This window comes from Larus michahellis, chromosome 11 (genome assembly GCF_964199755.1).
Source record: "Larus michahellis chromosome 11, bLarMic1.1, whole genome shotgun sequence".
NCBI classification, from domain to species: domain Eukaryota; kingdom Metazoa; phylum Chordata; class Aves; order Charadriiformes; family Laridae; genus Larus; species Larus michahellis.
Genome location: NC_133906.1, coordinates 3,845,309 through 3,869,323, shown reverse-complemented (window position 1 = coordinate 3,869,323; position 24,015 = coordinate 3,845,309). Strand labels below are relative to the sequence as shown.

Below are 24,015 nucleotides of genomic sequence, written 5' to 3'. Positions count from 1 at the left end.
ACGGCATCTCGGCATTCCCGGCGTCGTGGCCACCTCCGCGATAAATTCCTGACTTGGGCTTTCTTTGGGGTGGAATTCCAAAATAAAAGGGGAAGCGGAGCGGGGTGCCGGGGAGGTTGAAGGCAGTGCACGGCTGCGCTGGGTGGTGAGCCGGGGGATGCTGCGGCAGAGCTAATACTGGAATCCGAACATCCTACTGGGGCTGGGCCTCACGGTTCTAGCTTTGCAGGAATCTTTTATTACTTCGGATCCCGGCACAATGGAAGCATGTAACGAATTACAGCGCGTTCGCCCATCTCGCTTAACTTTGTTGATGAAGTCGTATTTTTTTTTTTATGGATTAACTTGTTTTTGTAACTTAGGCGGTCCTTCTGTATTGTTGGCGAACCTAGAAGCTTGCTAACCAGGCAGGAGCTCGCAGAAAGCTAAAATATAAACAAAAAATAAATATAAAATAAAACATCTCAGCCCTCGAAGGCCCCCCCTCCTCCGCTGCCCGCGCTTTGCACCACCGGGAATTAAAATCTGGCGTCTTTTGCGGCTGTGAAAAAGGGAAGCCGCGTTTTGTTTTGAGTCGGCGCAGCCAAAGCCACGCTCCCAAACAGAAACCAGAAACCAAATTGCGCCGATGAACCAGTATTTAGTTTCGTGGTCCCGAGAGTGACGCTCGCGGGACAAGTGCCTTCCCCGGAGGATGCCTCCTGCCGGCTTTTCTTTTCCTCGGGAGCGGGGCGGATGCTGCTGCCGACGCTGAGCCCGCGTTGTCCGCAGCCTGCCCGAAGCCGGCAGCATCCGGCACGTGGCTCAAAATCCTTGCGGGGGGTGGGGGTGGGGATTTGGAAATGGGTGCTGCCGGAGGGTGGGCCCGAAGCAGCCGGTTCTCCCTGCTTCCTGCTCTTCTGCGGTGCAATTCCTGCCCGGCGCGAGGCACCGTCGTTTGATCTTGGGCGAGGAACTTTGTTTTTTGACCGGACTTAGACCTCTCAGGATACACGTGGATGTTTTTGAACGTTGCACTGAACCCAAACCTGGCCCTTGGGTTTGGTGTTTCCCCCCCCGCCCTTGATTTTCCATCCTTTAAACGCGATAATAGCATTTTTCCCTGAAACGTTGTAAGGATAATTTTGTTAATGTTTATGAGGTGCTGATACCACAGTAACGGAGACCTTAGAAGCGCCCGAATTAGGTGGGGTAAAATGAGCGTGAAATCTTACCTTTTTCTTTAATAGACCTTACCCCCGGGTGGAACAGTGCAACCCACATCCTTTCCTGGTCTGCGCCGAGTGTCCGGGAGCATCCTGGCAAAGTCAGAGGCTGGTTTTCAAAACATACAGTATATTTTGGCAAGAGTCGCCCTTCGATTTGGCCCATTGGGCACCGAGGCAGGACAGTTCTTTTAGCGCGTTACCTTTCATAGAGCGTAAAGCTTTTGGTTTTGGTTTTTGTTTTTGTTGGTGTTTTTTTTTTTTTTTCTGGGTGTGCTTTTCATAACGTTGAGTTGGCAAATGGCTTGTTATATAAAAAAAACCCAAACCCAACTAAATCTATTCTTGTAAATATGAGCCTTCCCACCCCAGACTGCTGACAAGTTCCTAAACCAGCCGACCTGAGCAGGAGGGGGTACGGAGCAGAGCGTTTGGAAGGAAAATGTTCCAGACGCGTTGCCCATATTAACAGCTTCTCATGAGCGAAAAAAGAAAATAATAGCATGTCTTCTTGATACCAAAGAGTGTGGTTTTAATTAGTATCATAGTTTCAGCTCTTTCTGCGGCAAGAGTTTGAGGGAATGCTTTTTAGCCTGAATGCTCTAAACAGCTAGTAAACCCCAAGGAAAACAGTAGATAAAAGTTACGCCTGGGCTTATACAAATATTTAAGTTCAGTCTGGGGGTGGAGGGGAATGAAACCCATAAAGTGATTGTTTCACGGTCGCCCCGGTATGTTCATTTGGCAAGAGAGGAGCCACGGGACCAACCCGGGTCTTTTTCTCTCCTCATTTCCTATTGCCTTACACTGCATAATCCCCGACAGTACCAGCCTATGCCATCTGGCTTTGTTCTCCTCCTCACTCAGCAGTTTTGGATGCCCCCCAGTTGAAAACCTGCTTCGAATTTAGTCCTTTTTGTTTCCCATAATCACCTACAAAGGGTATTGCGGACCGGAACAGGTTGTCGGTGCTCTCTCTGGATCTGGTGACGCACGCAGGAGCTCCGGGACCGCGGCTCGCTCCCCACCTCGCAGCCGGTTGCGTTGCAGGCCAAGAGACTAACGCACGGGGCTGAGAAGAGCAGCCTTTGCGTCTTTTCAATTATTGATCAGAAATTGCGCCGACGCCAGCGATTACGAGTGGAGGCCCTCTGATGGAGCTTTCTCAGGAGCCCCAAACCTTGGGTTTGCTCCCTCCCTTGGTTGTTACCACATGCGTGTTCCCAGCCAACGTTGGCCAACGGGCTCGGAGGTGTTTTGGGCAGGCTTCTTGCTTTATTTATTGTCACAGCATGCAACTTGCTGAGGTCACCGACGCTCCGCGTGCTGCTTATGAAAACTGGAGACAGGGTGGGTGTTGTACAGGGAGTGACTTTTCTGTTAAAGGCCAGCAGCACCCGGGGAAAACAAACTGGATTGTGTTTCTTCGTTGATTCTTGGTGTTGTGTTGAGGAAGGCCCAAGAAAGGTTTAATTTTATTTTTTTCCTTCTGACCTTTTTTTTTTTTTTTTCCTGTGGGATTTTGGTGCCTCTCTGTATACACCTGTAGCACTTGTAGGTCCTGAGTTTTCTGATTTTGCTGAAGTTATCTATGGACCACTGAACTTTGTGGTGGAATTGTATTACAAGGTGAGCGATTAAAGTACGAAAACTCGGAACCAGGAATACTAGGTGCTTTTGTTAAAAACGTTTTTGCCTTTTTTAAAAATTGTTGTTACTGTTTATTATCTGAGGCTTCTTACAAACACGGGGGAGAAGAGGACTGAAAGGTCCAGCTCTCCTTCCAAGGAAAGGTACAATGAGACTTGGCCACTTGTGACACGACACAGTGAGACTGGTCGCCTAGAACGCAAGAACTCTGAACATTTGCAATAATTCAGGGTCAGGGGAGAAGAGGAGCTATAATGGTCTCTTTGGAAGAGCTCTGAGTTTCTAACTGTGGTTCTCCTGGTGAGCCCTCCTGTGGTTTTTCTCTCTGCCCCAGCTTCTCTTATCTCGTGCGTTGAGATAGGGACCGTCAATGAAGTGGGGACTTCGTGTTTGTAAAAGGCTGTCAAAGATACGTCTTTCAAGTCTCTGGAGCAAGGAATAGCAGCCCCGGGGTGTGAGCAGGTGGCTGTTAATTAGTTTGGCCACCTCTAACTGCTCTTGCTGTGCCTGTCCTTACAGCAAGTTTGTGCTATCTAGAATTGCAGGACGCGGTGGAGATTTCCTTTCCCTGCCCCGTTCCAGTGCCCTCCTCAGGAGAGCATTTGCAAGAGGTCGGCGATCTCTGTGAAGCTTAAAGCGGATCTGTCAGCACCGTTATGAGATGATGGAAGTCCTGCCCCTTACTTTAGGCACTGCCTGGTGGCTGCTACATGGAGACCAGAGCATCTCCTGGTCCCCCGACACTGATGCCAGGGAATTTCCCATGGGATCCCACAGTCTGGTCAGCACTAGTGATGAGGTTATAGCAGATGAGCACTCCCAGCTCTAAAGGCAGAGGAGGGAACAGGCCTGTTTTCTGCACTGACCGAGGGCAGAGGAGAATGGACCTTGGCTTCCTGCAAGGCAGGAGGAGAGGCTGCTTACTGCAGACCATAGCAAGAGAGTCATCAGTTTTCAGAGCAAGATACAGAAGCAGGGAAGCTAAGTAATGACTGGAAGGAATCCAGAAGATTTGAGAAGAATGGGGAAAGAGCCAAGTGCATCTTCGATTTGATCCAGAAAGTTCTTCCGAAGATGCTCCAAGCAATCCCACTAATGTTCTTTCATGGCATGAGGTGGATGACATCTTTTCCAGACCCAGCAGCAGGTTCTCTCTGTTGGTTTCATTCTGAGAACATCTCTCAGTGCACAAAGTCACTCCCTGAGCTCTTCCAGGAAGGAGAAGCGGGCGGTGGGTGCTGAAGCCGCCTCCTCAGGGTGGGATGGGACTCAGAGTGCAGGTGGAGTCGGGACAGTGTGGCGACTGTCAGTTGTGTGCTGTGCTCCCGTGTGATGCTGCTCCACATCATGTGGCTGTAACCTTGACCCTGCGAGTCTGTGGGGAACTGCCGCACCACTGTGCATGGGGGCGAGTCCTTCTTCTGAGGTAGGACGTGGCTATGGAGAAAACCCCAGGAACAGGGGCAGAGTTAGAAAAGTGATAGACAGAAGGGGGTCTACCACAGGTGTCATCCCTGCGAGCTCTACAGAAAGTAAGAGCGGTAGAGTTGTATCCCGAGAAGTCCCTTCTCTTTACATCAGTTCATCCGCCTCTAAGAATTCAAGCCTGACAGCACCCGATACTATAAAATAGGTGATTTCCCACCAAATCCACACGCTGACCTGCACCATCTCTTTTTGGGTTTTCTTTCAGAAATCCTCAGTGAGCTGTTATACGCACGCTCTCAGAAAGTCATTGTAACAGATATGCATTATTTTTGAGAAAACATTTTAATGAGTTTGGTTCTGTTTCTCCTTTTTCTACGCTTAATATGAGCAGTGGGGAAAAAGCTGTTGATTGAAAGGTAGGAACCCCTTCGCCGTTCGGGGTGGCTGAGGCATGGCTTGAGCTCGGTGACAGGTAACTCGGGTCCTTTTTGGGGACAGCTCTGCTGACGCCATGCCTGTGGCGCTGGAGCCCTCCCGCCGCTCGCAAAGCACGGACGAGCAGTGCTGAGCTTGTGCCCTCGAGCACGGTCCAGCTCCCGTGGAAAAGCTCTGCCAGCCAAAGCGTGGCCGTGCCAGGGGCACGTCGTCTGCCCCGGGGGCTGGAGGTGGCGTGGCTCTGCTGGCCGCCATCACCTCTCCCAGCCCTGACCAGCACCGCTGTGCCCACACCACTTACACCATAGACCTGCCTCCGAGACGTAAGATTTTTTTTTTTATTTTTTTTTTTTCTCTGGTGCGATAACCGCTTTCCAAGCCAATATATTTCTTAATGTTACCAGAAAAGTTGCTTATACCATATGGCAAGGCTCTCTGTATTTTTGCAGGACAACAAACAAATTGTTGCTAGATGCCAGACTGCTCTGGCAGAGCTTTATCACTGATGCCTGCCAGCAGTAGCCTTTGGGGGATAGTAATAATTTGGGGCTGTTTACATTGCAGCTCTAAAATAGGGGGTTTCTTGAAGCATGTGTGTGTTTAGTCAGGAAAGTTGGCCAAAAAAGCTCTGATGGCGTCAAAGAGTGAAGGCGCTCGCTACGGCCCATGCATGCGATCTTGGCCCTTTATAATACCTCTGGCCTTACGGGAGAAGAGGCGTGTTGTGTTACAGGAGCTCCAGGTGGTTCGGTGGGAGCCACGCTTTGCAGGACAAGAGGACTTACCTGGGTGGGAGACACCAGGTGGGTTCTCCAAAGCCTTATCAGTGTGTCTGGACCAGCTTTGTCATCAGTTGACTTTGGTCAAGGCTGAGGTTGAGCTTTCTCGAAAAGCTACCTTTGAAACACCAATGGTGGGAAACCAGGGGTCTGTGTTAGCCTGAGGCAAAGCGACTTGGGGATGAGCTCCAAGCCTGATGCCCTTTGCGTGCCCAAGTCCTGCATGGCGTTTGGCCTTGAGTATTCCCTGGTGCTTGCCTGCACCAGCCAAACGTACTGGAAAGACATCAGGAGGTGGCAAGGGCAGAGGGGGACTCGGAGGTTTGAAGTTTGGAACTTTGATGCAGTAGACGAGGTGTTTGCGCTCCTCAGCTTGTGTATTTAAAACCACGCCTAACTGCATCTTGGATTTGGGGCAGAACTCTGACTTTCACAGGGTTTTGATGCTTATCCAGAATCTTTCCCGGAGTTGCACGGTATTTGGGTTGCTTGGAAGGGGCTTGTAAAACGTAACAATTTCTGGGGCTGAATGCTGAATTTGCGACAAAGACACGACCAGAATTAGTGGGGTGTCGGGTTTAATAGAGTGCGTTTTGCGGATCTCTTCGTGACACATAAACTGTTCTGACTTGGCATCTCATGCCAAAGCAAAACTTGACACGGCTTTTGCTGGATCTCGCTCAGATCTCATTTTGGACCGTAGTCTGGTTCTTCACATGGGGTGGGATTGGTCCTTTTTGAAAGCGAACTGTTCCCAGGCTTTCGCTCCCCTGTGAGTTTGTTTTAGTTTAAGTCATCTAAATAAACGCCTTCAATGGAACCTGGAGCCAAGCAGCCTTGGACCCTGTCAAACTTTGAACAGGGACCTGATCCGAAACCAGCCTCAAGTGTCTGAAAGTCTTGAATCAGGGCCTGCAGGATGGCAAAGGTCTTGTAAGCAATGAGGTGGCAAACACAGTTTTCTTTCGGTTGAGCCATTACTATCTTCTGCATTCACCTAATCAGGCTTTTTCCTGCAACCGGTGTAAAAAATTTTAAATTATTGTTCTGGGAACTTAGAAGCTGGCTGCTCTCGTGAAATTAAAAGCAGGAGCGGAAGCTAAACTCAGCAATCCATTCTCAGCCCCCGGATATCATGCGGCGTTTTGTAACACCTTTCACAGCTGCTCCTTTCCCGTTGCTGGGCTACCTGAAGCATCGCATTCAAACCTTTGTGGATGCTGGTGGAATTTGTATCGTCTGGTTCATTTGTTGCAGTTTCAGATCTTCACAGTGCTGGAGATGTGTCAGAAGAGTTCCCCAAGGAGGGGTTGCTAGATGCTTTAATGGTTCAAAACTAGGGCAGGGCAGGTTTAGACGAGACATTAGGAAGAAGTTCTTTACACTGAGGGTGGTGAGACACTGGCCCAGGTTGCCCAGAGAGGCGGTGGAGACCCCATCCCTGGAGACATTCAAGGCCAGGCTGGATGAGGCTCTGAGCAACCTGATCTAGTTGAAGATGTCCCTGCTCACTGCAGGGGGTTGGACTAGATGGCCTTTAGAGGTCCCTTCCAACCCAACACATTCTGTGATTCTACCATTCTATGTTATGGTAGGGATGTTGTTATCACGCAGTCTCAGGGTGCGTGGACACGATAATTTCTCATGTCGCTTCTTGGTGGGTGTAATGTGGTAAGAGATGGCCAGACCCCATCGTGCACCTCCCCAGGGGGCTGTGGTGGCTCTGCCCTCTGTTGCGAAGCTGTAGGCAGCAGAGGGATGGGGTGGTGAGGTAGGGCCGGCTGTGTTGCATCTGCACACCCGGCGAGCAGGAGCCCTGTGGCACAGCTCCTGTCCTTCAGCAGAGTCAGACACCGAGCGGTACCCGGCTTTTCCAAGAGTCCCGGCTCTGGATGGCACAACCGTGTAATGATGCCCAAGAAGCCATTTATGGTTGAGCCCAGCCAAACTACCTTCCAGTGTTTATTGCCCTGAGGCTGCCTTGGCGCAAAAGTGGATGGGCTCTGATGCTGCAGTGGTTCCTTCAAGGTGGTAGGAGTTTTTGTGAGCTCACTGGACCTTTGCAGTGTTAATATCTGCTATGAGCAACGGGCCTTGTCCTGGTTCTGTATTTGTGACCCTTTGCTTACAGCAGTGTTTTGCCCAGAAGTTTCTCTGGAGGTGGGGAGGACAGGGTAAAACGAGGTGACTGCAGGCAATGAACTCTGCGGAAGAAGTTTAGATGTTTTGTGGGGTTGTGGGATAGCAGGCGGCTGATCTCGGTGTTGCAGGGAGAGCAGGGGTCATTTTGAAGCTCCGTGCGTTCAGAAGAGGGAGAGCAGTTTGGTGGCTGCAGATAGACACTGAATGTCCTCAAGGCGGGGGAAGGAGGGACGGGAGGGTTTGCAGAGGGAAGAGCTGGGAGACACCGGTGATGCTTCACCTCACGCAGTGCACAAGGGGTTGAGGAGACGGAAGAAACGCCCTTACATGGAGAAGACCCCTTGAGTTCACAAACGGTTAGAAACCGCATCAATTCTTGACATTTCATGGCCTCAGGGTGAGTGTGTAAGCTCGGGTGCCAAAGCCCTGAAGGCTCTCTGAGCCAGAAGACTGTGGTACTCACGGCACTGCATGAGGAGGGAGGCTTGGGTCACCACACAGGCCATTTACCAACGTCTTCACTTCGCCGATGAGCTGTTAGTGCTGTGTCTACACTTTACCTGCATGGTCTGACGGACTTCGGTCACGGGTTTCATAAATGGAGCACGTCATTAAGCACATTTAAGCCCACACTGTGGTGCTGAGGTTGGATTCGTATTTAGAATTAGCCAGGCAGAACGTTCACAGTGTTTGTTGGCCATCACCTGACATCTTATAATGGGACTATTGAAGGTCTGTGCTAAGTCCTTCTGTGCTGCCATCGGTTCTTGCGACCTTCTAAGCATCCCGGGTGGACGCTGATCCTCTTGGGCTGAGCAAGGACAGGGGCTTTTGGTTTAGCCAAACTGTGGGTAGAGGAACCGTGCGGGACATGAGCTGTGAATCCTGTGAGCAGGGCTTCCTTGGATGGCAGCGGGAACATCCGAGATGGGATTGGTGCTTAATACATTATCTCACAGGCCAGGCCAGGTGGTCAAGAGGTCCTTGCAGTCACGTTTTAGCCAGGTATGAACGTCTCCAGTTAGCTTGAGCTTCTCAGCACGGCCGCAATGCGTTAAGTGTCTGCTCTAAAATAAAGCAAAAGGTCCTTTTGTTTTTTTTTAAAAATAAATTTCTTCACGATATTGGTTTTATGCTAGGTTTTATGAACTTTCTGTCTGGGCTGTGTCTCCTCACCAGAGAGCTATGTAACAGGTTTATGTTTTATTTCCAGTGATCCCTCTTTAGCAAACTTCAACTGGAAATTCTTAAAAAGCACTAATTCCCTCTCTCCAATTGGAGTTTTGCAAAGTCAAGGTTCACAATGCAGACCAGGCTTGACCCCTAAAGCTTTTTTTTATCCCGCGGCTGGAAGCTGTATATATATATGTATATATATATCCCCTTTCGGTGGAAAAAATACCACCCTCTTGAAAGCTACGTGACAATTTAATTAAATCCTTTCTGTGTTCAAGGGAGCAAGTGTCGCCACAAAGCTGCTAACATCCTGTCCCCTGTGTTTCTCGGTGGCTGCGGCTGTGTGTCGTGTTGGAATATTTCAGTTCCTTAAGGTTAAACATTAATTAAAATTATTGAGAGGGGATCCCCCAGCCCTGGACGTGCCTCACCCTGTTTGGGTAGAGAGGGTGTGCTGTACGCGTCTTGTGCTGACACGTGCATCAAGTTGAATTTAATTGCGTTCCTCAGAGCATCTTATCTCCCAAGTGCGATTTTTGCGGGTCTGGAGTGTCTCTGTGATGAGGGTGATGTTTCTTCTGAATGTCACTTTGCAAAGACACTGGTGTATTTAACTCACAGCGAGTGAAAAAGCCACGCAGCCTTGTCTTCCTCAACTGGGTGCAGCTGAGATGCACGTTCAGGTGGATCCTGCTCCTCAAGGACTGTTTCTGTTTGACTCTCAATTCATTTTTGGATATGAAGTGAGAATGGAGGCTAATTTTGAGGTGGAGAATAAAACCTGTGCTCCAACCGCAGCAAAAGATAGTCTATTCGATATGGCCATTACAATACATTTAAGGTCAAAGAAAAGTAGATATTGCTTAAGTATATTTTTGTTCTTGACATTTTCTTACATTGTCTTTCGAGTGCTTAAAGATATTAGGTTTTCCTAAAGGAGGACAGGTCTCCAAAGCCTTGCACCTGCTATATACAGAAGGAAGTTTGTCATTCACAGGCTGAAGCAATTCTTGACGATCGTTTTTTATGGATGGCACTTGATTTGATCATGGATTTCTCTTTTTTCCTTAGTAATATAATTTGACATGAAGAGAAGTAATGTCATCCTGCAGACAATCGATGACCTTGCTTGGTCCTAAATTCCTCTGATTTAAACTTGCCCCAGGGAAACTGGTGTCACTGCCCAGAGCATCAGCTGAATGAGGTTGCACTCATTTGAAGCGATAACTTAGAAAGTCGACGCGTATGTTTGTTTAATGGGTATAAACCTGGGGTTTACCAGACCTCCTATGGGGTCAGCAACTGTTAAGAGTCCCGTGTTCTTGCTCCACTCATTGTCTAGACACAGTGTTTTCAACACTTTTTTTTTTTTTTTTTTTTAAATTTTTTCCTGTAGCGGCACAGGTCCCTATATAATGAATTTAAGCCTACACAAAATATGCTGCTGCTCGTAGTTGGTTGGCTTTTATGGAAGGTTCAGGACTAGCCTGTGAGTCGTGGTGGAGGCTGAAAAATGACTGTTCTAAAGGGGAACGCAGCCAACCCCAGCTGTGCTTAGTAGGGATGGGTAGAAATGCCTTCCCAGCTCTTACCGTAGGTAGCACCTAGAAGCGTACGTGCAACTGGGTCAGGTAGGCACAGGTAATGGTAGATGTCTTAGATCTGCTCAGATGTCGGGTCGGAAACCTGGCCGTGGTTTCAGTTCTCCTGAAGCAGTACCTTCCCATTGCCAGAAACCCGCAGTTTTGACTTAAATTAGATTTTCCTAAGTTTTCTATTGATTTCATAAATTTCATTTAAAAAGTGATCGGTGGTTTTTGTCAGTGTTAGGTTGATGGTTGGTCCCTTCCAGCCTAGGCACTTCTGTGGTGTTTCCCATCACTAACAGTTAAGTACACATAGCTCTCTGAGATGCAGTTAGGAATTTCTATTAACCAAATGGACATATTTCTGGATGAAGCCAACCTAGTTTGCTCTAATTGCGGATACGTGCCGTCCTGCCGGCAATAAATGTGCCTGTGACGGAAGGAGCAGGTTAGGAGGCATGTCGTGGTGTGGCCTCAGCCTTGCTTGGTTCATCCCTACACTCTGTATCCTCCTGTTCATCCTGTGACAAAGTGCTCTTCCAGGGCAGTTACTGAAGAGATATGAGTGAGAAAAGTGGAATTTCTCAATAGGAGGTAGAAGGAAAGAAAAATTTTAAGCCCTTCTCTTCCTTCCTTGGGTCTTCCAGCTTGTGTTGTGTCTGGCGCAAAGAGGGACGGGGCTCCGCGAAGCCTGTGGGTCCCATCCCATGCATGCAAGACCGTGGTTTCAGGAGAGCCAGGATGCACCCCGGTGCCGATGGGCGAGTAGGTGCAAACACGGGCAACGCTGCTTTGAAACAGGGCCTCCGCGTGGAGACGTACCCTCTCTTCAGAGAACCTCCTCCGCAAGGGTTTTGTATTACTTCCCCTCCTTCGTGAATGCACTTAGATGTCCTGTACACGTAATTAACCTCTCCGCTGCGCCGGCAGACACTTTTATTGAACTGCCCATCATGACTCCTAAGTATTTTCCTGGGAGGATTGCGCAGGTTCAGAGGGCAGCGAGCTGGAGGAAACATGCATGAGGCTGAGTGACTCTTGGCAGTTATAGATGTGGCTCCCCCTGATTTACAGCCCGGTCGAGGAGCAAGAATGTGCATTTGGGTCAAGAGGTGTCTCTGTGGCGAGGATGCCTTGCCATAAATCCAGGATGCTGAGCATCAGGATGCTTATGATGGATCTGCCCGTGGTAATGCCTACGAAGCGCACGAGGATGTCTGGGCCCAGCTCGCCAGCAGCCGGAGGGCTCGGGTCTGCCATGCTGCGAGGGGGAAACATTTCCCACAGCATTGCTGGAGCTGGCAGCTGCTGTACCCACCTCGTCACGCTTTCTGACCTACCCTTAAAAGGTGTACGTGTGAAGGGGGAGTGTTAAAAGCTGCCACACTAACGTAGCTCCTGCCTTACCTTCTTCCACTCGGGGTTTTCCAAGCCACGCGGAGTCAGGCTGAGCTCTGACTTCGAGCTGAGCTTGTGCAACACCGCAGAGAAGTAATATCCTTCCCGAAAAGCATGTGTCGCTAGGTGGGTGCTGCGTAAACAGCGCTGGGGGTATCAGTGATGCTGGGTCCTCACCCGGGGATGCTTCAGGAGCGGCTCCCTGGGGCTGCTGAGCCACCCGTCTCCTGAAAACCGAACCCTCCCTTCTCCGAAATTTAGGAAATAGAGGGCAGGAGTTCTTCCGTGTGTGAACCCAACAGTGCCGGCGTTGGAGGGAAGTGTTCATCAAGCCTGCGAAATAATTGCAGAGCTCAGCGGGTGTCCCCCGTGCCCGGGGGTGGTGTGAGATCCAGCACGGTGGGGTGCTCGGGACCCCCCTCTGTCTGTCTGCGGAGGGGGAGGGATGCAGAAAGAGTCCATTTTCAGGCTTTTCCTTGCCAAAAAACTAGGAAGAGGGGGTTTGCTTTCCTTGCAGCGGGAGGCGATCCCGCTTGTAGGGAGAGCTTGTACCTCCACAGTTTGACTTTGAGCCCAGGGAGGGGGCTGAACTTGCAGAGAGGTGATAATTAGAGCGGGGAGTCATCCCCGTCCCACTGGGAAGGTTGGGTCTCGCTGTGCCCAGTGCCAACCCGGCATCGCGGGGCCGTCACAGAGGTGTTTCCTACGGTTTGGTGTTTGTTATTCTTTGCAGCACATCACCAGCGCGTTCTGTCGCCTCACCCAGAGAGCTCCTGATTGCAGCCTCCTTTGAGGAGGGGCTTGAGGGGGGGGGAAGTGTTTTAACATCAGCTTTAGCTAACGGCAGCTTCGCACAGCGTCACTCGAAAGGGCTTAATTTGTGCCCCGATCTTTGCAAACGGAGAAACCTTTCAGCCTCGGAGGCATCTCTCCCCGCGCCGCGCTGTCGCCCGAGCCCCTCGCGCGCGGGCTTATTGTTGCCGTAAAAGCCGAGGGAAGTTTGGATTTGCCGGTGCCCACGGAGCCAGATTTGTGAAGCATAAATGAGAAAAACCTGCCCTGGCCTCCCGTTGCCATAAAAAAAAAAAAAAAAAAAAAGGGCGAAAAAAAAGCGCTGCTCAGGTGGCTCAGCGTGGCCGGCTAATGGGGAGGAGGCGGAGGCGGCTGCTGCACCTGCTAATGCTTTGGCTCGGGCTGGTGGCACAGGGGCGGCCGCCAATTCCCCCTGCGCGGCAAGCTGTTAGCGGCAGCAATGCCTCGCTCGGAGGAGCGCCCCCGCCACGACAACAAAGAGCCCTTTGATCCTTTCCATTTGGAGAACTTAAAACGAGAGAGCCAAACTACAATGAGACCAAGTTGGGTCATAAAAAAGGAAAGCAGGAGCACCAAAGCGCTCCGGAGTGTAATTGTAGAAGCAGCAAATGCTTTGGCACGTAATTCCGCTTTAGTGTCAGTTCAGCGTGTTTCAGGTTTAATACTGGAGAGCCCCTCGCCAAATGCTCTGCGCAAACAACCCGGCCCTGCTCCGTGGTGTGCCGAGGGCACCCGGAGAGCCCCTGGCTCCAGCGCAGCTCCTTCTGCTCCACCACCTTCAGCTGAACCTTCGCACCGTGGGGTACGGATGGTCCCACGCCCCACATGTCCCTTGGGTGGCTGCTGCCGCTCCAACCCTGCTTGGTAAAGGGACTGCACCCTGGGCTGCATCCCCAGCGGCGCGGGCAGCAGGGCGAGGGGGGGGATTCTGCCCCTCTGCTCTGCTCTGGGGCGACCCCCCTGCAGTGCTGCCTCCGGAGTCCTCAGGACAAGACGGACGTGGACCTGTTGGAATGGGGCCAGAGGAGGCCCCGGAGATGCTGGGAGGGCTGGAGCCCCTCTGCTGGGAGGACAGGCTGAGAGAGCTGGGGGGGTTCAGCGTGGAGAAGAGAAGGCTCCGGGGAGACCTTGGAGCCCCTTCCAGTCCCTAAAGGGGCTCCAGGAAAGCTGGGGAGGGACTCTGGATCAGGGAGGGGAGCCATGGGATGAGGGGGAAGGGTTTTCCACGGCAAGAGGGGAGATTGAGATGAGATCTGAGGCAGAAATTGTTTGCTGTGAGGGGGGTGAGCCCTTGGCCCAGGTTGCCCAGAGAAGCTGTGGCTGCCCCATCCCTGGAGGGGTTCAAGGCCAGGTTGGCCGGGGCTTGGAGCAACCTGGGCTGGTGGGAGGTGTCCCTGCCCAGGGCAGGGGGCTGGATCTAGGTGATCTTTAAGGTCCCTTCCAACCCAAACCATTCTGTGATTTCATGATTCCATGACTGGGACCACTCTGGTCCCACCGCCTTGTCACGGGGCAGTTGTTTGCTGTCACTGGGGCTCGTCCCCAGCCATGAGCTACTGGAGATGCCCCACCAGAGCCAGTGCTTCGTGCTGCCTGGGCTTTACCAGCCCGGCTGCGCTTTCCCTCGCCTCGGCGCAGACCTGGGTGCTGCCCGAGGGGTTTGTGTGGAAGGTGGCGTTTAGATCAGGCGTTTTATAAGACGTTTATCAGCTCGGGGGTTTTATAAGCTGTTTGTCAGAAGTCTGGCTAGCAGCTACTGCGTCTTCCCACGGCTATTAGGGGCGTGTTTAAACAAAAAAAAGGCGGTGAATTTATTTCTGGGCAAAGAACCGAGTTGCGAGTTGTCACCGCTGCGGTGGCAACGGCCCTGTCACACGGCCAGGCGTCAGCTCCCGGGAGCAAAATTGGTGACTCGGGGGTGGCTCCTCACAGGTGTAAGGAGGTGCCGACTCCTCCTGCCTTTCGCAGGAGCAGAGTTGTGCCTCTGCGCCGGCTCTCGCCCCGCTCCGTGCCGGGAGTTTGGCTGGAGACGTTGCCTGTGGGACGGTGGTGAGCGAAACGCAGGAGCAGCTCGTCCCCCGAGCACGTGTGGGACACCGAGGGACCGCAAAGCCCTGCTCAGCGGCGCCGATGGGGACGCGGGGCTGGGCGCGCGTCCTCCCCCGTCCCGCGGCAGTGCCACGGCACCGGGCCAGGCGGGGCCTGCACAGCTCCCGGCCTTTCCAGAGCTCTGCCGTAGGTTAGAGAACCAGTTCAAAACCTAAACCTCCACGTTTCGAAGGGCAAGCGCTCCGCAAGGTGCATCCTGACAGCTGAGCGTGTACGAAATGCGGCTTGCCAGCATCCCCCGGCTGCCGGCGGCGGCGGAGGGTGCAGCCCCGTGTCGGCAGCAGGCGTTTGCCCCGAGAGCCCCTGGGGAAGGGCGAGAGGTGGCTGGAGCAGGGGCTGATGCTCGGCCAAAGCCCGTCTCCCTTTCCTCTTCCATCCTCCTCTCTTTGGAGGAGTGAGGGGATGGGTGACAGACCCAACAATCGTTTTGCTGCCGTTTAAATAGGGGCATGATTAGACCTTCAGTGATGGGCACCTGGTGAAAACAAGGGGACACTTAACAATTATTGAAAACCCTTATAAATAGCTTTTTTTCCCTAATAGATTGCCATGGGTCCAGCTCTCCGCGGTATAGGTAACGTGTGCGGGTGATTTATTGTATTGGGGATTATAGCAGATGCTGTAAAATCATCTTGTAAGTATCTGAAAATCATTTGTCTGTCTCTGACGTGTCTTAGCACGAACAGGAATGCTCTGTTTGGGGAAGTGAGGTCCTTATCCTGATTTATCTCGAGGTACTTGTAAGTGTTACTGTAATTTCACGTTATCAAACCGTTTAGCTCTTCCGCTTCCAGAACAAAGTTATTTTATCTCATGCACCTTGTTTACTTCAAATTAGCCCTGAGGTTGGCCTGAAGTTGCACCTTGTTATTCCTCCACCTCCCGTCTTAGGCTCTGTTGGCAAATTTGGAGGCATAAGTAAATACTTTTTTGTTATTAATAGAATAACTTCCCCCTCCTACACACAGGTTTTCTTTTCATTCCAGTCTTGGTTTTCCATGAGAAACTGACATTGCAGTACAAGCGGAAACCTCCCAAATTGCACGAAAACACCTTAATTCTCCTAGCAACAAGGTCAGGGCTCAAATCCAGGACCTTTCCAGGAGCGCGGGGGAAACAACCCTTCCAATTACCTGCTCCCCCTGCGGTACGGATCCGGTCGCTTCATCAGCACCTGGGTTGGGGTGGGTTTGAAACTCAGCCATGGTTATTGTTTAAAAATTCTCCATTCACCGGGGAAGGGTTTTGCAGTGGGCTGAGCCCTGAGCAACCTGGGGCTGGTTTTATGGCTTCCCATTGAAACCTGGTGGAACCCCGTGGTGCCGACTGATTTCCCCCTTTCCCCACTCATGTGGCTTTGATCAAACCCAGGGCTCGGAGAACAACCCCCCTCCCCAGGAACTGGAACCACTGAGCTTTGCCCAGTTCTGCCGTTCATTAAAGTGTTTGTGAGCTTCCAACTGGAGATGATCAAATTAGGACCTTTGTGTCTAGCCCAGTGTGGAGATTGCCGGTCCTGTGGCCAGAGCTGGCTTTGCCCCCATCTAGGGGGCACATATAGGGAACACGGACCCTGGATGCTCATGTTTGATGCAGAATTTGCTGAGATCCCCCCACCCTCTTAATGGGACCTACCCGCGGTAACGGGACCTTTGAGGCAGGATGTTACGTTAATGATTTTAGGGTAAGCATCACATATTGTTGCAGCGCTGGAATTGAAGCTCTGCTAAAGGTATCAGTCCAGGGAGGGATGGCTGGTCCGGGAGGCTGGTGATGGTGAAGCTTTTTCCAGGCTGGTGTTGTCGTGCCTGATGGTTCCCCTCTCCCAGCTCCGTTTGTAGCTCGTACACGGTTATTTGGGGATCAGAGACGTGGGGGAGCCTGAGCCAGCTCGGCACGGGGGGGGCTTCCCTCCTGTCCCGCGAACCCCTGCCCTTCCCACAAACCGCACCAAACTCTGCTGTGACTGCAGGACTTTTTAGGAAGGCTCCTCGGAAAGAGCAGGCTGACCTGGCCGCGGGGAGGGGGTGGTAAGGGTGTGGGGCTGGGCTCCTCACCCCAGCCGTGGTGCCCGGAGAGAGTGTAATAGTAGACATAGCAGTAAGCGTAGGCCTGCTGTGCTGAAAAACTCAGTATTTGACTTCAGCAGGGAGTTGGATCACGCTAATAATGGAAATCCCTCCTTTGGTTTTGCTGAGCATTAGATGAAGTCCAGTACGATGCTCCATGCTGTGCTTATCCCTGTCCGGACTCCCTAAGACACCCAGAGCTGAAACAACATCCAAGGCTGAAGTGAGCCTGTATCTACTCCCAAATGTCTTTTGATGCAGAAACCGAAGTGCTGGTGCACACAACGATGAGTGATGTTCTAGGTGTAGCACCAAATAACTCAGCAGTTAAAGGACGTATTTGCTGGCAGAAAATTCTAGGCGAGAAGAATTTCCTCTGCGCCGAAGACGCGGTTGTGTGATGCTGCAACTCCCCCTCCGGTGCCGCGTGTGCTGGGCAAATCAGTGTCCCGAAGCCAGCCCGAGATCCGCGTGCTGCTGTGTTCAAAGTCCAGCTCTGGGTCTGTTAGTCTAGATGTCCAAGCTGAGCTGAACCCTCTGTGGTGGGTTGCCCCTGTCTGGGTGCCAGGTGCCCACCAAAACCGCTCTGTCACTCCCCTCCTCAGCTGGACAGGGGAGAGAAAATATAACCGAAGGCTCACGGGTTGAGATAAGGGCAGGGAGAGATCACTCACCAATTACCGTCAAGGGCAAAACAGACTTAGCTTGGGAAAATTAATTTAATTTACCACCGATCCAATCAGGGTAGGGTGATGAGAAATAAAAGCTAAATCTTAAGACACCTTCCTCCCACCCCTCCCTTTTTCCCGGGCTCAACTTCACTCCCCGTTTCTCTACCTCCTCCCCAGCGGCGCAGGGGGACGCGCAATGGGGGCTGTGGTCAGCCCATCACACCTTGTCTCTGCCGCTCCTTCCTCCTCAGGGGAGGACTCCGCACATTCTTCCCTCCCACGGGAGACAGTTCTCCGTGAACTTCTCCAGTGTGAGTCCTTCCACGGGGTGCAGCCCTTCCCAAACTGCTCCAGCGTGGATCCCTTCCACAAGGTGCAGGCACAGACTGCTCCTTGTGGGTCCCCCACAGGGTCACAAGTCCTGCCAGGAGCCTGCTCCAGCATGGGCTCCTCTCTCCATGGGGCCACAGGTCCTGCCAGGATCCTGCTCCAGCATGGGCTCTCCACAGGGTCACAACTCCTTCAGACATCCACCTTCTCCAGTGTGGGGTCCTCCATGGGCTGCAGGTGGAGATCTGTTCCACCGTGGACCTCCATGGGCTGCAGGGCGAGATCTGTTCCACCGTGGACCTCCATGGGCTGCAGGGGGACAGCCTGCCTCACCATGGTCTTCACCATGGGCTGCAGGGGAATCTGTGCTCCAGCACCTGGAGCACCTCCCCCGCCTCTTTTTTCACTGACCTGGTGTCTACATAGCTGTTTCTCTCACTCCTCTCTCCTGGTTGCTCTCTTGCAGTCTGGGTTTTTCCCCGCTTCTTAACCATGTTATCCCAGAGGTGCTGCCACCATCACTGATGGGCTCGCCCTTGGCCAGCAATGGGTCCACCTTGGAACCATCTGGCACTGGGTCTTTCGGACATGGAGGAACCTTCTAGCAGCTTCTCACAGAAGCCACCTACCAAAACCTTGCCACGCAAATCCAATACACCCTGTTTGCCAAAATCTCGGCCCAGCGAGCAGTTGGGGAACTGGCAGCCCTTGGCAGTGACGGGGAGGTGGGTTTGCACCAGGCTGCCTCGGGAAAGGAGTCCCAGCCGGGCGGGCGTTTTGCTGCAGGGTGGCTGGGGAGCAGCACTTATGCTCAGGAGCTTCTGAGCTCCGGTTCTGCGTCTAATCCTGGCTCCCTCGAACAACGTCATTTAGGGACGTGGTTTCCTAAGCCAGGTACTTGAGCTCTGGGTGGCTGCCTTTAGGCTGAGATTAGAAAGGTGGGGAAAGGAGAAGGGCCACGTCCCCTCTGCCACCAGGGATGAAACCCTCTTCCAAACAAAACCCAACCCTGAGAGAGCAGGGTGTGAAATCGGGCATGTGGAGCTGGGGTGGATCTGGTGGCTGTGGACACCCCATAGTCCTCCAGCTGCAATCGCCTCAGGTGCCAGTGGGATGCTGACCCACCTGGGGAGCTGCTCCGTGTAGGAACGGCCCTTTCTACTGCTGGAGTCGCCCAGGGATGCGAGTCGGAGCCAAGCCTGGGGCGTGCGATGCGGCTCCGACATAACCGGTTGGATACAGGGACTGGAGTGGGGCCGGGGACCCATCCGGCTCATCCCCAGAGTGAGCGGGTTATTTGCCAGGTGTCAGGATGTTGCTGTTGGGATGCGAGTTCGCAAAGCTCTGGGAAGGCTTAGACCAAGGCTTGTAATGATTTTAGTGGGATTTGGGTAGTTAGGGATGCGAGACCATAAAGTATTTCGGAAAAACGTATCAAAAGCGAGCGGTAGAAGTGGCAACGCTGTTGTTTGGCCCATATAAGATTCTGGGGTGGTTTTTTTTTTATTTTTTCTGATTGAGTATGATGTTTTCCTGGCATGAGTTCAATTCATCCTCCTTTCCTAATGGAAAAAGCAAAGCTAAACGTCTTGCTTTGCTTGCAATTGAAGGAGCTGGACTGGATAAACATAACCGTTGTCTTTAAAAAAGGTCTTTCTCTCCTTGGATAGGAGTGTTCAAAAAAATGAACCGATGACCTCATGCTTTCGTGTTTTATTAAAAAAAAAAAAATCATTTCTATTTCAGCTGATGTTTGTTACGGCTCCTATTAACAATGCTTGAACCAAAACCAAGGTCCAGATGTGATGATTTTATTTATGCCGAATTGGGTTTTGGTCACTGAGCTTGCATTTGGATAATGACGATTTTTTTTTTTTTCTTCTTTTCCCTCCCACCCCCCCTCCCTTTTCCAGCCTGACGGCACCAGCAAGGAGTGCGTCTTCATTGAAAAAGTCCTAGAAAACAACTACACGGCACTGATGTCAGCAAAATATTCGGGCTGGTATGTTGGATTCACCAAAAAGGGGCGGCCACGGAAAGGGCCCAAGACCCGGGAAAACCAGCAAGATGTACATTTTATGAAGAGGTACCCAAAGGGGCAAGTGGAGATACAGAAACCTTTCAAGTACACAACAGTCACCAAGAGGACTAAGAGAATACGACCCACCAACCCCAGTTAAAAATAGACAAAAACAGTGTCACAATAATAAACCACAAAAAAAAACAAAAAAACAAAAAAAAAACAAACAAAAAAAAAAACTGCACCAGAGGAATATTTTTACATTAAAAATAAGGAAGAAGCTCTATTTTTGTACATTGTGTTTAAAAAAAAAAAAAATAAAAATAAAAAAATTAATAAAAGACTAGATGGCAAACGCTGGGGAAAAGCTGTTAGGGATTTATTGTGACTTGAAAAACAAAATGAACTGCTCTATTTAAATTGACTTCTTGTTGTTGATGACACACAGGTGCTTATTTCGCTTTTTTTTGGAAAGGACAACTTTTCAAGCATATCCCCAGAGGAGAGGAAAAAAAAAAAAAACCCAACAAAAAAAAAAAAAGTAATTCTTAAAAATAAAGAAATAAAACCAAAGAAAACCAAAGTTCTTTCCCAAAGTTACTGAGACCCTGCCCCGAAAAGTGCCGGTTTTGCAGTAATCTATTTATTGTCTGCTGCACGCCGGCCCCAGACAAGATGGTGTGTGCCGCAGTGATTGAGTTTTCCGTGGAGTTCTCGACGCATCGATCTTCTGTAACCTTTCTGACGACATAAGGTGTCACGGCTCCGTGATCCTGCATTATGCTCAGTTCTGGAGAATGCTGCTAAATACATTCAAGTGACTACAAGATGACCTAGTACACCAATGATAAGGGAATATTTTAAAACCAGCTATATTATATATATTATATATATATAAGCTATTTATTTCACCTCTCTGTATATTGCAGTTCCATGAACCAAGTATTACTGCCTCAACAATTAAAAAAATTATTTAAAACACACGTACATACTTTTGCTGTTCACACTTCTTTCCCCTTCCCCGAGTAGTGGTTTTTTTAATGCGGATTTATCTTTTACGTGAGGGCAGCAGGGTACGTTCGGGGTAGTTTTCCCAGTATAAACCGCATTTCTAATTTTGTAATTCCTCCTTTTCCTTCCACACCATCTTCCTCCTCCTCCCTCGTTGTTCCCACAAGGAAGAAATCTTTGCGCGAGGTGACGATGGGCTGAGAGCGGGGGAACCCACGCTGGCATTTTTCAAGAGCAGGAGCTAAATTTGATACTTCTCGCTCCAACGAATATTTCCTAAAGCTTTGGCCAAGCAGAAGGTAAACTGGAAAATTAGCGTCTGACTCAATTAGCACGTACTTACGCGTGGCTTGTGTCGCCTTCGTTGGAGGTTTTGAGAGGGGCTGTTTGTTTCAGCTATTTAATTCAATATTCTTATCTTTTAAAAACTTGCCCTGGACCGAGCGAATCCCTCTCCCTCACCCCGCGTAGCTCTCCCAGCCCTGCGGTGGCTCTCCTCGGCGGTCCATCCCGCTTTCCACGCAGCTGTTCTGCGCAGGGCTTGGAGGATGTCGAGCCGCGAGGTGTGACTCCCTATATACCGACCGACCCCCGCCATGGGTTGGGTGATGCAGCATTAAACAGGGAGTGGGTAAAAAAAGAAGGACGATGCAATAGCTGACCTCAAATTTTAGCCGAAATGACAACTGAGCCCAAGTGGAGCTTTAAGGAGAAGCTCGCTTGACTTTTTCCCTTCTCCCTGCGTGCAGACATTGCTACGCTCCCTGATTCCAGCCAGGGCTGCAAATGCTCAAAGCCACTCGGAAAGCTTTTTCTTGTTAATCAGAAGAACGACTCTCCCCCCCCCCCCCCCCAACAAGCTTTCTCAAGATAACTTTGAGAGCTGCAGCCAAATCCTGCAGATCAAAGCCCTTTGGGAGATGGCGCAGATAAGCGTGCAAGCTTGAGGATGCTTATCTCAACCGATCTCCAAACCTCGCAAGCCTAGAGAAAAAAGAACAGTGCTAAACAGGGTCACTTCGTGCTGCTCCACAAAAACCTGGGCAGCCTTACAGGTGATGCCTTCACCCCAGCTGAGCAGGGGCGGTCACTCCAGCAGCCCCTCTCCCAGTGAATATACTGGGAGCTGCTCTCCTGGAGCACCTGGAAGGCCAGGACGGAAGCGGGACCCGGTGGCGCGGTGGTGGAATTGGTTGGTGGGGGCTGGAAGGCCTTGCCAGCTTTGCCTTCAGATTGATTCATGTGGGAGAGATTTGGGGAAAGTTCAGAGGAGCGCTGGGGGTGGGGGACTGGGAGCGGCTGGAGATTTGCTGTGTCGGTGCCTCCAAGAGGAGGAACCCAGTTGATTTCCAGAGTGAGGAAGGATTTATGGGTGCCTTTTTTCTCCTTGAACTATCACCACGGCCCATGGCACTGACGGTTTCGCTGTCAGAACAACAGGGTTTGTTTGCCGTCGGGGAAATTCGAAGGGGTGGAGGCGGCAAATGCCGGAGGAGGCTGGGCAGAAGGGACCTCCTGTGAGGCCGAGGGCAACCAGGGAGGATCTGCTGCCGGTCCTGCAATGTCCACTGGGTTCGGAGACTGGCACGTGGCAACTAGGGGATTGTCACTAGGGTCCTCTGGCACTCGTGTTGTTGGTTTACTGGACAGCAGTGAGATGGGTCCCTTGGGCTGTGAAAAGTCAGCGTGGTGAGGAGAATTGGTGCTCACCGGGGTTAGGTGCTGTCAGAGAGGTTGCTTGGCTGAGGATGGTGTGCGTTAAGTAGTTCTGTTTGAACATCTACTCTCTTTAGGCTTTATTAACAACGACGAAAGCGGGGCAAAGACGAGAAGAATTCACACCAGGTTCCCTTCAGGCGCACCTTGACGTTGGGCAAAAGGGTGCTCTGGGGAGGAGATGTTCCAGAACGAACAGAAACAGGGGAAATTGTCCCTGCTTACTGCAGGGGGGTTGGACTAGATGACCTTTAAAGGACCCTTCCAACCCAACACATTCTGTGATTCTATGAAATCCATCACATGCCCAGCGACAGACGGCCTTGTGCTTGCGGCCACCAGGCATGTGGTCTTTCTGCGCCTGGGTTGTGCTTGGTGGTTAGGCCAGAAGCTGCAAGTGGTTGTCAACGTCCCCGTTGGACAAGTCTCTCTGCTGGCCTCCAGACTAAAGCAGCGGCTTGTCTGCGGTGTTTAACATGTCTTCCTTTCAGAAAGTCTTCGAGCTCCCTGAATATGAGCTGAGATTCCTCGCGCAGGCTATTAAATATCATTTACTTTATAATTGAAAATTCTTAATGAGGATTTAATTACTATTGTGGAAATAACCTCAACAGCGAGGGGCGTAACGCTAGGCGATTGCTTGAAGCAACGGATGGCATTCATGTGTGTGGAGCTCTGGGTGGGCACATTTTACAGAAATACACTGCTTAATTGGACTTAATAAAAGCATATTGTAGCTACTGTGTCAGAAATACTGCTGGATTTGTAGCAATGTTTTCATAGCTGAGATCAGACAGTGGCACGCTCTGATAATGCCATGGTTGGCTTTGGTCATGCAGCCGGGCGCAGGCACTGCTGGGCATGCCGAAAGGTGAGTCCATCCCAGGAGGGAAGCTTTGTAGGTCCAGGGAAGTTTCTTGTCAATACTTTGAGCGTGTCGCACAGACCAGACAGCTGTTTGGTGAGACCTTCTGGGTGGTGGGGCTCCCATGCTGTTGCTGTGATGGTGAAGGGTTGGCGGTCAAAGCTCAGCCAGGCTCTGCGTCTGGTCCAAGCAGGACAAACCTTTCATCATGGCGTTGTCGTGTGCCTGTGTGGGGCTCACCACTGGCTGAGGAGACAGAGAGTGTCCTGGTCCCTGGGCAAGGTGTCTTCCAGCTCACCAGGGACCTTTCCTGGACTGTGAAGCTATCAGCGAGTGGGAGCAGTTGACCAAGTTGACAACCCTGCAGCTGGAGCCCTGGAGCTGGCGTGGTCTTTCCTGCTTGACAGCCAGTAGTTCTGTTCTGCCTCTGCCTTGTTGATGCAAACGTGGGCGCTCCACACCGTGGAGCACCCGCTCTGCCCCGTTTGAGCCTGATCTGTCCCTCTTGCCAACGGCCGGCTTTTGGCAACATGTCTTTCGGGAGCATGGGCACGTGAAACTTGTTGCTCATTTTCTTGGGCTGTCCTTGTAGTCTTCTTTAGCTCGGGATCA

The 24,015-nt window shown here is 51.3% G+C and overlaps 1 protein-coding gene across 1 annotated transcript in view; it reads left to right on the top strand.

Moving 5' to 3' along the window:
• The window catches only part of FGF18 (fibroblast growth factor 18), a 77,321-nt gene extending 56,563 nt beyond the window's left edge, over positions 1 to 20,758 (top strand). Inside the window, exon 5 of the mRNA XM_074604317.1 lies at positions 19,705 to 20,758. Coding sequence (XP_074460418.1) covers positions 19,705 to 19,971 — 267 coding nt within the window. The 3' untranslated portion in view covers positions 19,972 to 20,758. The remainder of the gene's footprint in view (positions 1 to 19,704) is intronic.
• The last annotated feature ends 3,257 nt before the right edge of the window (positions 20,759 to 24,015 follow it).